This window comes from Diorhabda sublineata, chromosome 6, assembly GCF_026230105.1.
Source record: "Diorhabda sublineata isolate icDioSubl1.1 chromosome 6, icDioSubl1.1, whole genome shotgun sequence".
NCBI lineage: Eukaryota > Metazoa > Arthropoda > Insecta > Coleoptera > Chrysomelidae > Diorhabda > Diorhabda sublineata.
This window is the reverse complement of record NC_079479.1, coordinates 27,007,445-27,024,041: the sequence shown is the minus strand read 5'-3', so window position 1 is coordinate 27,024,041 and position 16,597 is coordinate 27,007,445. Positions and strand designations below refer to the sequence as shown.

Sequence of the window (16,597 nt, the reverse complement as noted above, 5' to 3'; positions counted from 1 at the left end):
AGTGTTATCCGACAAAGTACGACTCATTTTATCCTTAATTCAATTTTCTTTTCATTGTACAATAGTAGAATGTACATACCTTATCTTAATTGGATGATGATGAATGTTAACATATAATAAATCTAGTGTATAACTGACCGCTGAGGAAGTCTTTAAGACCCTGTGAGAAGAAAATTCTACGCAAAAGAACCAAAACACATACGCGTACTACGTGTCAATATAAAGTTGGGTCTCTTAAAAGACAAATACAAGTCTTGAGAAATGAGAAAGATCTATTGTAGCGAAAATGTTCAGGTAGTAACTTATCGTATAAAAATCTACCCAAGAAAAAAAAGAGAAAGTATATAAGTCGAGACGTGAAACCTCCATGGTAGAAAGCGGTTCTGCACATTCTATGATTAAGTCACTCGACAAAAAAATATGAAATTATCACTTGGTTAAAAGTCAACAATGAGGAGTTTAGTGTAAAACTCTCGAGTCCGAAACTATCTACAAATTGCTAAACTGAACCGAAAAAAAATGTATGTCATTGATGAATTGTTCAGAAAACATTGAACTTATTTGGACTCAATGCAAGACATATTATAAGAATATTGGTATATACGGGCACGGGGATGGAAGGGTCTTGAGTATGTGGAAAGAAAAATAAACCAAAAAATAATTGAAAGCTAGTTTATTCGAGAACGGAATTAGATGAATGTAGATCTTGACCAGAATAAATACTAGTGAAGACATCTCAGATTCCGATCAATGATCTCTAAAGAAAGTTTTTCTGCTGCAATTCCACAGTCTCACTTAAATATTTTGCTACCATCGTTACTCGAGAGTGAATCTACTAACAATCCTAATATAAATTAGTTTATAAACTATCATTTCATTCAGCATTCCAATAATAAGCCATATTAACTTTGGATTTTGTAACTTATTCATCTGGTATATTGATATTTTCATCGAAAGTTTTTTGCTGAAAATGTCGATGTTAACCATATAAATAAAATATACTCAATTAAAAAAATTGAATTTCTTTTTTAAATACCAATTCGTAAAAAATCGACTCGGAATATTAGTCATAACAATAATTTCTACCATTGACAGAAATTTTGATTTGATTTACATGAATATTGTTGCGGGCGTATTAATTACGTGATAAAACACCTCCAAAGTTTTTATTGTAGATATGTTTGTCTTTTTCCATGGTATTGGTTTCCTCCGTGAGTATATTTTATTATTTTTAATTACAATTTTATATAATAAAATAAAATTTAGTTTAATGGCATTACTACTACTTGACTAATATATTTTTGTCGCAAGATAAAATTACAAATAATAAAATACCAGGTTTATTAACAATTTCCTTTAAAAATTATCTATGACATAATATTTAGCATGAAGAACGTTTTCATCAACATATTTGCTAAACACACGATTAATATCACTACATCTACACTCACTAAATACTGTCTAAATTATCGATTCCAGTGAGCGTAAGTATACTTTTAACATTTGGTATTTGAAGACGATAACTTGGTTATTGAAGCGCGCTCCAAATAGTGTAATTGTAAATAATAAATAATGACATCAGTATGAATATCATGAAACGTTCCAGAGATTCAAACTTATAATATTTATCCATTGATATTACGTACCTTTCAAAATTTGATCTATTTTCTCCAAAGTATTGAAAGCCATGAATTCCAGTTACCTTACAGTATTCCTGAAAATATTTCAACACATTTTTGAAAAAAGTTTTTCTACGGCTCCGCTTGTACATCGCGAACGTCTCTGGGATAATAGAATGTAATATAAAAACTTCATCACTCTTTCCCTTGAACGTGCTTGTTGTTTTAATTAATTTAATGGATTGGGATCGTTCTAGATCTTATAATACTTTTCAACATATTTTTCATTTCAATTATAACGCACATAGTAAAATCCATAAAACACAATACATAAAGAGTGTTTTAATAAAAGGTTATCCCGTTTCTAGGATAGATAGAAAATTAAAAAATTTTCGTAACTCCATCCGTATTCAAGATAAAAGACGTTGAAGAAAAAATATGTTCAATACTACTTTGTACGAACCGTGTAACTAGCGCCCTCTATGAGAGTCAGACATATAAACAAATTCTTGGTATGTATCAGCTTCCAAAACATATTCGTATAAAATTTTAATACAATGTTGTCAGTAGTTGCGGCAAAATCGTATAAAACGTCTTTTTTTCTTCAACGCCCTTTATCTTGAATACGGATGGCGTTACGAAATTTTTTTATCAAACAAACCCTAAATATTTTTCTGTTTTTTATCTAACCTAGAAACAGGATCACCTTTTTTTAACAGCCTTTATAGGCTGTCCCGAAGAGCTCAAATAATATCCCCCCTACTTCTATATTGTTTCTGAAGACACAAAAAGTTAACGAAGCGCGAATACAATTACAAATATCCTCAGTAGTAGAAAGTACATGCCGAAAATACCTGGATGAGTATTATATGAGTTTACAATGGTGGTTTGACTCAAAGTTATTTTTTAATCAAGTTACTTTACTGTGAAAAAAATATTTTCTCTACATTCACGCGTAAAATAACAAATCACTCTATTAAAATGAAAGCGTAAAGTCTACAAATGCCGAGGATTTTTACTTTATGCTCTAGAGCAAAAAAATCTTTTTCTCGTGATTATTTCTTCAAATTTGTTGGGATTATCCGTGACGACAAAAAGCAACAAATACACGTCAAGTTATCAGATAAATTTCTTTAACATCTCACTTATCAGACCATGTTATATGTTTTCATTGATTTATTTCAGATCTCTTTTGATAGAAAATCAGTTTCCGAATACAGGTGAAAATTGACATTTGGACCTTTTTTGGTCTAGATCAGGAGTCTCCAAACAGTGTGAACTTAATAAAACCATATATTTAGTATCACTGGTGTATTTTTAATTCATACATTATAACAACTAACAATAACAACTGTCTCTGTTCATTATGTAGAATAAGATATTCATGCAAAATATCAATGTTACGAGTAACGAGGTTAATGTTATAGATACAAGGTTTGTTATAATTTATCGCCTCGTTCCTAGCGGTACGTGTTTGTTAATCGACTGAAATTACACTTTTCGATTTATCGTGGCCTACAATTAAACTTACTATCTTTAAACGACCTTTTGGTTCACAAAACTTTCATTTTATTCACAGATTATCAGTTGCCCCTGGTTTTTCACTAGTACCAGTTAAAAAGTAATTTGATAATTACTCAACATTTTCGCGATCAAATTGATGTAAGACTAGGAAATCATCACAATTTTCACGTAAATTATGTAATTTTCTTTCACGCACATCCATATAATTCGCCAAGATTTGATTAAGATTAAAGACATGATGCAGATTTAGATCTATTTTGAAAATTTGCAAGTAGCTCCTACATCACTCAATGCAATTATACTTCTTAAGAAAGCGTATCTACTAATAGCAATTTCTGAAATTTTCAGCAAGTTGGAGCACAATGAATTACTCTTCTGTTTTTATTCACTGCATTTACTTCGATTTTATAACAAAAAGCGAATGCTAGATTTTTATTCATTAGGGTCATTGCTTTTAATATCACGACCTTGACTTGTTATAGTATATTACATAACAAGAGTTGTAAGTAACCCATTACGCATGAAGTGAAAAATTTTATGCACGAAGCAGCTTACAACTCGTGTAACGTACTATACTTTTTCTACGTCCATTCATGCATGCTACTTCAGAAAACGTGTCCTAATATATTTCGATAATGCTAGAAGTTTTTTTTAATTGACTAAATTTGTGTAAATACCGCAAAGAAAGTCTTACGTAAATAAAAATTTGATTGTAATTTAATTAAACCAAGAAGTTTAAGTTTTCTTCTCAAAACGCACGTGTATGTTAAATACGAAGTGCCCGAATACAATTGAAAAATTGCCAGGGGTCTTTCTACGTTTACCAAACGGTACTATCGATTTTGATTGGTTTCACTGTATAAGTTATACATAATTTACATATTCAACTGTATCTACTTATAGCAATTTAGCTACTAACTTTCTTTTCCTTCAATCCGTATAGACAAAAATTATATGTTCCGATAAATTACTGCATCACATTTTTCCCTACTTCAATTTGTTAATCACAAAATCCAATTGAATATTTATCACATAACTTTTTCATGTAATAACTTAATTTCAAGAGAATTTTATATAACGGTATGAAAATTGAATTCACATCATATTTTAGAGCTGTCGACATGAGTAAAAGTGAGTCATTTATAAATTTTCGCGAATTCTACGAACAAGAACTCAAAATCTTACTTATCAACGGAGTGTACATCCCGATGCGTAAAATGAAATATCCCAAAATATTCGCCATATATTGTTTGTTCGTCTTTTTCCCGATAATGTTATTCTTCAATTGTAGCCAATACTTATACATATTATTTGAATGTGACAGCATTGAAAGCTTTGCAGGTGAGAATAATAATTCTTATATCAAATAAAATACGATGGTGTCTACTTAATTTTTGAGATAACAAATGAAAAAAAATATTTATAATTGGATATGGTTATATTGTTGTTCTAAATACTCTCCATTGAGGTCAATAATACACTAATAGGTGAAGCATTTTCTCCATTCCGATTGAGCTAAGTACCTCCAAAATATGTAATTTCAACAAAGACTGTACGGTGAGAACTCGCATTATCGTGGTGGAGAATGATTCCTGTGCTGGGATTGGTTTCCCTAATTTTTTCGAAAACAAATGCTGGTGTATCACGTAGAATTAACCGTTCTATCTTACTCTAATAGAATGGTGAAGACATGTCCAGTTATTCCGACGAAACAAGCGACCATTTGCTTCGTGCGCGAACAAGTTTTGTTGGATTTGGCTCGTCTTGAGAAATCCGTACAGTCAATAGTTTTCATTATTTCTTTGCGCCAATCGAAACGAACTTTTTGTTAGAGATTGTCAAATTATACGGTATCCAACGGGAACAAATATTATAGACCGCGAAATTTTCATACAATAATAAATATATGCGAAAGGAAAATAATACCCAAGAATGCCTTAATCTCAAGGTATGTCACATGATGATCTGGCAATATCAGATTATGTACAGCACCGATGTTTTCTAGCACATAAGCTGATTTTGGACGAGGTCCGTGATATTGCTTCATTAACAAAAGTTGAGGCGTGTTGATCGTCACAATGCTGTTGGTTTAATCCACGTCGAAAATCATAGAACATCATCGCACGAAAATGTTCGTGATTTAATTCCATTTTTTGACCTTGATAAATATTTCAAGTATGTGTAAATAACTGAAATAGCACCCGTATGAGAATAGGTTCTGAGTAAGCTCACCATTAAACATGTCAAACTTTATGATGGCAATATCAGATTTGACATATTCTCACCATTGTTGCCATATTTCAAAACTTGAGTCGCATATTCTCCTGACACATAAACGAGAAGTCTCTAAAAGATTTGGACATTTGGAAATATAAATATAATTAAAAATCGTGTTGTCGATCATGTTTGGATATTGCGCATTGCAAATAATTATAACAAAGAATTCTTTAGATGGATAGGTAGGAACATTTATACAGATTTGTCTCACCATTATGATTATTATAAAAATTCTGATTAACTATAACTATTAACTCAAGATTATTTTATTCAGTTAATTTCGTCGACTTTATTTTCAATCCTTTGAAGTTCAAAATAAGTTGATGATTAAGAACATAGATCTTGAAAATTCAACTTTTCAATCATTTTCCATATTAAAGGATGAAGATTATCGGTTATTTATTTATAAAAATATATTTTCAGGTAATGGATATATTGCTAATATGTGCATGATGGCAAACGTTAGGGCTTACTTTTTATTTAGACAAAGAAAAGAGTTTAAAACAATTTTCGACGATTTGAACAATCACCAATTTCAGCCAATCAACGGAGATGCTAAGCTCATAGCAGAGAAAAGTTTGGCATTTTTTACAAAAGTAAACAAACACAATTATTTCTTATAATTTTACATAGTTTTTAACTCTATTTAGCTTCACAACTTATGGATTTTTGTGATCACCCCTTATTGCCAATTAGTCAAACGTATCCAATATAGAAGAAACATAAGAGAAACATTTTCTAGTTTTCGAAGAACGAATACATTAAAAAGTAAAGATGCTGTTTCAACTACAGTAAACTGCCTAGACTTCCTCAGTAGGAAACCCGGGTTCTTAAGGCTCAACAAAGTTTAATTTACCATCAAATGTAGCACCAAGATCTCCGAATAATATAAAATTAGATAGCTGGGTATTATATTTGATCCTTTTTCTTAAAATTGATTGCATATACAAGACATTAAATCAATTATATTTTGGAAGCGATCAGTTCTACAGACATAAGAAAACAAGTGAAGTGAAACAAAAATTATTAAGCTTTGTTTAGTTCTTGTTCAAGAGTAGTTCCAGTTTTATATTTTCATAGTCATGGAAACTATTTCTATTAGTAAATACTAAATATAGTAATAAATACTTATTTAAATTATCTAGTACTTTGACAATTAAAAAGAAGTTCCACAAATAGTGTCCTTAGAGATTCTGTTCAAAGAAGGTGAAAGTTCAACCGCCATAACTCATTTGAAAAATTTTGAGAAATCTTGCGGACTTATTTTTACTTTCTTATCGTTCATTACACACAGTGCTTATGGTGTCTTCAAAACTACATACTAACAACAAACGGTAAATAATGTTTGATCCCACTTTCTATAGACATAAAGTACTTTCCTTATTGACATACATATTTCTGAAGAACTCAAGATGGCGGATGGATTTTACTAGAGCAAATTATCAAGCATTTCAATCGATTTACCTTTTTAGACCTTAGTAGGAATAAAAAAATTTGTAGGAAAATATCTAATCTACTTTCTATGTTTATTAATATATCATGTATCAAAATTGTTCAAGAAACAAAAGTTCTAATAATTTCCATTCTCTTCTAATTTGTTAAACGTAATATTTTTTTTTTATTTGGAGATACCACAGCTACTACAAACTCGGTCAGAACAAATTGGAATCATCACCTATTTTTGTAACTTTCTGAAGCAAGTTATAGAAAAGTAAAGCCTAAAGGATGAAGACTTTGGATAAAATAAAATAAAGCTTTTCGAAAAAGAATCCATACTTTTTTATTTTTATTTCATTATTTCTGTTATCAGGGCTTTCAACGATTAAAGAGTCTCGGCAGAAAACTGGAAGCATTAGATATACTTTCAAATGTTTGGAAACCGACAAATATGTATGTATATTCCGTCTTTGGATCCACTTCCTCTTTCATATTATTTTTTCAGCTTTCCTAAATTTTTCGTTAATAATATCACCAACAAGAATAGATGCAAATTGCTCAGCTTCCACTATTTCAACCAGGTTTCGGCGACTACAATAATAGTTAATATTATAAACTTTATCCTTTATAAATTTATTATCATGATAATAACTACTTTCAAGAAAGTACTGTCATTATGTACAATATCACCCTTTCCTTACCAAAGACTGTATAATTACTTACCCAGTTTAGTTTAAAGACTAGATAACAACAACTTTATTCATTTACACTTCATTTACAGGTTAAGCATGCTCTCACAGTAATATCTCTAATGGCTTGCGTATCCTCAATAACAACTCCCATTTTTTATTCTAAAAATGGAGGATTACCAGTTGCTGCTTGGTACCCTTTCAATATTTCCTTTAAACCAAATCATGGACTCGTTTATTTTCACCAGACTATCGCTATCTTTTATGAGTCCTTGGTTAATATTGAAACTGACGTGCTGGCATCTGGTTTGTTCACTTTTATAGGAATTCAATGTGATTTTCTCTGTTACAAACTATCTAATGGATCTGATTCAAATATAAAAAATTATGTACAAGACTATCAGAGAATTCGCAAGTAAGTTGAAAATATACAAATCATATTTTCGATACAAATTGTTGTTTTATTCCAGTAATAAAAGCAAATTGTATATTGAAATAAAAAGTACAAACAAATGAATTTAAAAAAAAATCTGCTCTTCCAACTAATGTTGTTCCTAAATTGACACTTGAGAAATCATAAATGTGATGACATGAATGGCGATCCATTTCGATTTGTTTAACTACTTCTGTATAGCGGAAAATAATTTCAGATAATAGTAGTAATTGAAGTTCATATGGCTGTGAGAAAACATTTTTGAATAATGTCACCGTTTGCCCACTAGAGACCCTATAAATATACGTGTATACTAGGTTTGTCCGGAAAATACGTATAAAAGTTGAATAATAATTTATTTTATAGATTGTAACCAAGCCTGCAAGTTTCTTGCAAAGCTAGGCAAAAATGGCCGTGAGATCTTTGAACATTTGAAACAAGTTTTCAGAAACAATTCGCTAAAATAACCAACTGTGTTTAAAAAGATTCAGGCAAGGCCAAAAGGGAGTGAAAGGAAACTCTCGCCCAGGACTCCCGTCGACATCGAGTTCTAATGAAAATGAATTCTCGCTTGTGTTCTTAAAGACCGTAGATTCACAGTCAAAAGGATAGCTGACGAGCTGATAATCGAAATTCTAAAACAAAAAATTGAAATGAAGAAATTGTGTTCGAAAATCCTACCAAACTTCAGAGCAAAAAGAAAAGAAGATTAAGTGCTGTGAGGCAGCAGATGAAAGAGGGGACTTTCTCAATCGAGTCATCACTGAAGACAAGTCCTGGTTTTACGAATTCGATGTGGAGCTCAAATGGAAGCTAGCTGAAGAACAGAGAACAAAAAAGCTGCTAAAACCAAGATACACTGCGAAAAAAATATTGAATGTTTTCTTTGACTCTAGAGGCATTATTCACAAGCAATTTGTCCCTTCCAGCCATGAAATAGACGGAAATTTTTACGTTGAAGTTTTGAGACGTCTCAGAGCTCATGTGGCCCGAGTTCGACCAGATTTGGTACAAGTGGGTGGGTGGTTCCTTTACCAGAACAAACCCGCTCACACATCGTTCGTTGTGCGTGAGTTTTTGCGTGGTTTTTTCGAAATGCAAAAAGGTGATTCGCGAAAAGAATCATGACAAAAAATACACGGCAACTGAACAGTATCACAACTGAAGACTTTCAGCAATGTTATCATTAGTGGAAACGGCGTTGGCAGAAGTGCATCTTATCTCAAGGAGAATACTTTGAAAGTGACCATATTGTAATACTTGAATAATTGTAAAAATAGTGATTATTCCACTTTTCAACGTATTTTACGGACAAACCTCGTATGTTTACCTTCAGTAGGATAGAATAGAGTGTGTAATGATTGTGTTTACGCATGTTTACTCTTAGTGACGTCAGATAAGATAACATTGATCGATTGTATTTGAATAGTAATAGACGGAAACCCTTAGTTTTCATGCAAAATATTACTCATAGATAAAATAATTATAATAATGGCTCTATAACCTAATAATCTATTTTTAGGATAGCAAAAAGTTGTGAAAATATATTCAGCACTATATATTTTTTCCAGTTTTTCGCTACAACAAGTGGATTATGTATGACACTCTTCTTATTAACTTTGGTAATATACATTTGATTTGATTTATACACCCCATATAAATTTTAAAGCATCACTTAATTTGAAAAGAAAACTGTTAATTTTGTTGACCAAACGCCTGTAGTGACTCTCACCTACCATTTAAGCGATAAACTGGAATTTCTTAAATTGCCTCAATAATTGTTGTTTCAATTATAAAGTTATCGTTTTCAGAGGCCAACGAGTCCATTATGCGTTCTTTAAAGGGGTAGAATGAGAGAGATATTCGTTGGATGGTTTTTGGTTGGATGAGATATTTGTTGATATAGGTACAACGGCAAAAGATTTCTTTCATTATTAGTGAGTGTTTTAGTAGTACATAGTAGAAGAAAAAAAGATCCAGTCGGCTGGACTGACAGCATTAATAATTATTGTATAATGAAATTTTTTTGTAAATACTAAAGATGATGTTGAAAGTCAGAATCACATAAATAAAGACAATTAGTGTTTGTCGTCTAAGCACGAAAGACCCAAAAATGTAATATAATCCAAGAAAAGTAAATATTTAAGGTAAAAAATGGGTTAGATGGATATAGAAATGGTAGGGAAAAGCTATAAAAAATATGTATATGTTTTTTGAGGTACTATTCCAATTTTTCATATGATGTTTTCAAATTTATATTGGGTTAATATTTCGAATCAAACTACTAACACATCTTTCAATAAATCGTGTGACTAACTAAAAAAAACACGCTTTTTTGGCAAAAATCGATCTTATTCATCAATCTCATTCAAGTGCAATACAATAATTCCAACGCTTCTCTAGCTTCTCGATGCCGTGCTTGTAGAAGGATTTGTCTTTTGCCTCAAAATAGGCTTAAATTTCAGCAATTGCTTCTTCATTTTAGTTGTATTTTTTACCGGCGAGCATTTATTTGAGATCAGCGAATAGCTAGTAGTCACTTGGGACCAGATCTGGACGGTGGATAAGGAAGTAATTCGAAGTGTAAGTCATTCAATTTAACCATCGTTGCCGTCGACTTGTAAATCGGTGCATTGTTTTGGTAGAACAGTGGTTTTTTCTTCGACATATGAGGCCATTTTTCCTTGATTTTTGCATTGAACCGATCCAACAACTCTATGTATTATTCACTATTGATCTTCTCTCACTTTTGGAGATAATTGATGAACATTATTCCATGCGCATTCCAAAATACCGAAGCCATAACATTTCCAACTGATTGTTATACCTTTAGACGCTTCGGACGTGGTTCAGTAGCTGCAGTCCACTCAGATGATGATCGTTTTGATACCGAAGTGAAGTGATGGATCCGTGAGTAAACGCAGCATCCACTTAAAAAAAACTTTGTCATGGGCAAATGCTCATGCATAATTGTAAACAGACTGCCTTTGGAAGCAATGATAAATTAACAATAAATTGTTTTGAATTCACTGTTTTGAAAAGTAGCTTCACTTGAATGTCTGTCACTTTATTCTTACTAATTGAAAATCATGAATTTTTACACATAATCTTTTTAAAGTTGGTACTTCATAAACGTCATATGGATTTGACAATGGCAGCGCCATCTGTGAGTCAGTCACGCGGCTTATTGAGTGAATGTGTTTGTATGGAATGAGTATGAATCAATTTTTTGATAGGTTCAGCCATATACATTCGAATTCTTCTTTCTGGTTGTTTATCAAGCCGCCGTTTTTAATTTGCTTCTGGTCCCATCCTGGTTTTCATCAGAAATTAGGAGGAAGGTACGTTTAAATACATTAATATACGAGTATTAATATAAAATAGAATTAATATAACAGGGTTGTCCGAAAAGTTTTTGATCCAACAAAGAAACCCTTCCAAATAATAGTTGCCATCTATCTCTTCAAAATAGGCGCTCGCCTGCGCGATAAGGGCCTTGTCTGATAAAAAAAGTTAAAAAACAGGAAAGAGTGCAATTCGTGAATTTTAGCCATGGCGATCAGTAAGTGTGAGAAGGTGCGTTGTCTTGATGAAAAAGCACTTTATCTCCCTTCAAATGCAGTCGTCTTTTACACTTTCTCCCTTCACCTTATCGAGCAATAACACCAATACTCTTCTGTTGTTTTACATTTTTGAAGATAAATAATCGATAAACATAATCTCATGACTATTTCAAGAAACGTTTCCGGCTGATTAGTTTTAGACTTTAATGGGGCAAATTTGCTCTTTGCTATCGACTGTTTTGGCTGGTTTTCCGTTTCAGAAATGTACAACGGTTGCTACTCAAGTTTTGAAATATGGCAACAATGATTGAATATATAAAATTTGACATTACCATCAGCAAGTGTGACATTTTAATGGTGCTATTACTTTTTACGAGGATTAAACTAACAGAAGTGTGCCGCGTTTCACTGCTTTTCCGAATTCAATCGTGGTCGCTTTTCGCCACACGATCTCTTTCTTGAAGTTCGTCCAAAATCGGCTTTTATGCCAGAAAACATCGATACTGTACGTATACTGATATTGAGATTGAGGCATACTTGAGCATTAGTTTTACTCGCATGTATTCAATAATTTATTAACATTTAGCTGTCAAAAAGATTTGTTCGCATTGGATACCGCGTAATATGACTATCGCTCAAAAAAAGCTCGTATCGATCACGACAATGCGAGCTCTCAGACATCAGTTCAAATAAAAACGTTTTTTAACAGTCAAAACGTCGAATTGATGGGTCATCCACCGTACAATTCTTGTTTGGCACCCGATGATTTCTTCTTATAATTGCAAATCAAAAATAAATTGCTAGGTCAACGTTTTTCTACATCTGAAAAAGCGTTCGATGCGTTCAAATCACATATTTTGGAGGTACCTCAATCGGAATGCTTCGACAAATGGTTCAAAGTTATGCAAAAGTGTATTGATCTCCATAGAGAACATTTTCAAAAACAATAAATCCATATCCAATAACAAATGTTTGTTTTTATTTGTCGATCTCAAAACTTGAGTAGTAACCGTCGTAGTGGTGGATGCAGGTCGGTAAAATATTCATTCGATTACATTTTAAGTCCAACGTGAACAAATGCGGCGCCAAAAGGGCTTATACAAAATTTTGATATGTCTATCCCAGTAACATCTTTAATTCAGCTACCCAAAATTTTACGGTTGTAAATAATGATTGAAAGTCTCTGTACTAATGTCAGAACTTCTTTTAAATTTGCATAGGCGTATATTGTCTTTGTAAAACAAATATTTAATGATAGTTCAAAACTCAATTTTTTCCATCTTCATAAAAATATTCCCAACGATCCACCTAAACAATGTCAAATACTATGCTGTAAAAATGGCTGAATGCAAGGAGTATATCTCCACGTCTGCGCGTAAATATTTTATAACTTATATTAATAAATGCCGATAGCTTCAGGCTTAAGTCGGAATCGTTTTAGACAACCCCCGTAAATATTCATCAAACTTTTGAAATTAAAGGAGGTTGAACTCGTACAATTCACATAACCTTTTATAATGTAACAAGCATAATGATACGATTTTTTGTAGAGTGAAAATATTCCTGTAGCCGCATATTGCTATCCTTGGGTAGATGCCACAAAAAGTATGAAACGTGATCTAGCATTTTTCATACAAAACACACAAAAACCTATACAATTGAAAGCTTTAAGTTTCTTCAATTTATCACTTGAGATATTTTTAAAGGTTAGTAATTTTACAAATTAATACGTAAATGCTTGTACTGCGCCTCTTAGATATGTAGAAAGCAAAAAAGTCAAACAGATCTTTATCAAAGGTACAAGATGGTTGTTTGATCAAATATACTTAGTTTATGCTAGAAGCCATTTCACAGAGATTCCCTTGAACAGGAGTGGACACATTTTTGTGTAGCGGAGGCAAGATTAAGGTTTATATTTCATACGCGAACCGGAGTAAAAAATTGAAAAACTATTTTCATTCAAATATAAAAAACAAAGTTAATTGAGAGCTACATGTATTTCTCGACATTTATTATAAATTATAATGGACTATTTCTGCAATTATTGATGAACACACTGTTTATATTACTACTACTACACATACACACTCACTATTACACTATTACACTGTCCTACCCGCATGTCCATAACAAAATTATCGTCTTGAGAGACTGAAGGTAAACTAAAGCATATTTACTTGATCTACCTTTTTATACTACTACCACTAATTTTTCCTCTAATGAACCTCTTCCGAAACTTTCTTCTGTTCATCCAAATTTTGAATGAGCTAGATCCTCTCCAAATCGCATGACACACTTTTTAGTTTGCCGAAAAAACTTTGTCTTACAATTATTACAACTAATTTCGTACAATTCCCTTTTATCCAAGGAAGAAAAGCACACAAGGAGACCACGAACTGCATATAAATTGGGTTAGACAATATAAACAATTCAAATACCTAGGAAGCATAATTTCGAGAGATGGAACAATAAAAAACACAAAACACAAAAATGACAATATACAAAGTCATAGCGGGACCTATTTTAACGTATGGATGTGAGTGTGGGCAATTAACAGGTAGACAATAGAAAAATATAGAAGCGGTGGAAATGGACTAGAGATCGTCCAGGATATATCCAGAGCAAAACATATACGGAATGAAGATATACGACGAAGAACAGGTCGAATATAAACGACTTCATAGAAAGCATTGATGTATCAACCGCAGAATAAAAAGAGACGGGGAAGACCCTTAAGGACCTAGAACGAAGGAATTGAACAAAATATGAAAGACAGAGCTATCCAGGAAAACGAGTGAATAGATAGAAAAGTGTGGCATACGAAACGCGGGATGCGGCAAAGAAAGCTGTAAGATCTCCGCTGTATATATAAGAAAATCATAATTTTTGTTTCTATATTGGATCAGTCACTCTCTTCCTCGCCGAATAAATACTCTATTTCCATCTTAAAAATACTTTACAACCTGATAAAGCAAGATACACGATCTAAATCTCGTATTCAATTAGGGTGATTCGTTTTCGAATTTTTTTTTATTTCGGTGCTCAAGCAAAATATTAATCTACGTACAGATGTAAAACCACCATGTAAAAATTTTTTTTTCAAATTTCTACTCCTCATTTTTTACATATCAGTTTGATGGGCCTTGCAAGGAATTTTATGCTTTTTAAAAATAGAAATTTTAGTTTACGTTCTGAAGCTATCTTAATAGGTTTGTTCCAGCAAATTGTCTGTAACTACTTAATCACGCGTGATATAAAAATTGCGTTCCAAAAGTATAAATTTCAACTAATGAACAAATAGTTTAACGTTCCATCAACAAATTCAACTTATTCAGAAGTAGTAGCAAAAATGTATTGATAAATTTTGGAACAACGGAATTAAGGGTGATTAAATTCCAAAAACAATTTTTTTTCAGTGCTTAAGCAAAACATTAAGCTAGGTACATTTTAAGTACTTAACAATTTAAATATAGTTTTACTATTTAAAATGCAGGTAAAAAAATTCTAATACTTCAACACTCACAATTACACTGTCTGACGCGCGTTTCGATAACCGAGTTATCGTCTTCAGAGACTGAAGGCGCCTCAGACAGTGTAATTGTGAGTGTTGGTGTAGTGTAAACAGTGTATTCAGTATGAATATCGCTTGCGGTTCCAGAAATTCCTGCTCAGTGGTCACTCTTTACAATATTACAAATTATAAATCAAAGCGAAAACTAGCTCTGGCCAAATACTGTTTAGGTGGAGGCCAAAAAGGAGAAGAAGAAGAAGAAGAAGAGCATAAAATTCCCCACAAGGTCAATTAAACTTATTTGCATAAATGTAAAAAGTAAGTATTAGAAATTTGAAAAAAAAATTTACATCAATTTTAAATGGTAAAACTTTATATTTAAATTGTAAGTACTTAAAATTGATATTAAGTGATCAAACTTGGTGAGAATTTTTTTTTTAGATTAATATTGTGTAAGCACAGAAAAAATAAATTTTTCGGGAATGAATGACCCTAAATTCCATATGTTCCAATATTTATTAAATACATTTTTGGTACTACTACTAAATAAGTTCAATTTGTTCCTGGAACGTTAAACTTTTTGTTTATTAGTTGAAATTTATACTGTTGGAACGCAATTTTCATATCATGCATGATTAAGTAGTTACAGATAATAATCTGATGGAACAAACCTACTGAGATTGCTTCAGAACGTAACTACTAAAATTCCTATTTTTCTTTAGTTTTATCATTAGTTTTTGAAAAATAGCAATTATATTTGTTTTAATATTTAAGGTTTTTAACTTTGTTTCAGATTGTTCAATCATCGTTCTCGTATTACACAATGTTGAAAAAGATTTCGACGTAAAAAATATTCATTCATATAAGAAAAGAATTACTGTTTAGCTGATGATGTAATCATTACTAGTTATTTCCTATGTAGAATAAAATGTTTTAAGAATATTTTAAGAATATTTCCTTCCTAAAAAATTCGCAACCGAGAAATAATTTACGGAAATTAATTCAAACTCGTGGAAATTTTATGCTAAGAATATCAAATGAAAAATAGAATTTCTAACATATAAATAAGCGTTCACTTTGGTTGAATGTTGGATGTTTGGTGACTTAATAAATTAAGGTGGCTATGAGATGACCTTTGCTTTTGACGCTTTCTTGACAAAAGCTTTATTTGTTAGGCCTCGGTCTTCTATTAAATGCTGTATGCCGCTTCCGACTTAAGCGTAATAGTCCGGGAGCCGGCAACACAAATACACGACCAAGTTCCTCTAAGAGATAATTAGTAGAATCTATCAGAAAGCATAGTGAACGTCAGCTGCGGCTCGGTGGGTGGTATGAGATTAGAAAAAAATTCCTCCCAACCGAAAATTTTTGAAACTTTATCCCAATATCTCGAGAAAACAAAATAATCAGCTGACTATACTATAGTATATTATACGTCAGTTGACACCTCGAACGTGATTAAATATATATACAGTGCTTTTCAGATAAAAGTATCCACCTTTAATAACTTTTGTAATACTGGTATTTAGAAAAAATCCAAAAAC

General features: G+C 31.9%; 1 protein-coding gene across 1 annotated transcript; it reads left to right on the top strand.

Annotated features, from left to right (window-relative positions):
- The first annotated feature begins 4,264 nt into the window (after positions 1-4,264).
- On the top strand, positions 4,265-15,900 carry LOC130445869 (odorant receptor 33a-like). The gene is made up of 8 exons (XM_056781756.1): positions 4,265-4,274; positions 5,844-6,016; positions 6,071-6,211; positions 7,639-7,961; positions 9,502-9,601; positions 11,216-11,320; positions 13,093-13,248; positions 15,847-15,900. The coding sequence occupies exons 1-8, from the start codon at positions 4,265-4,267 to the stop codon at positions 15,898-15,900; spliced, it is 1,062 nt and encodes a 353-aa protein (XP_056637734.1).
- The last annotated feature ends 697 nt before the right edge of the window (positions 15,901-16,597 follow it).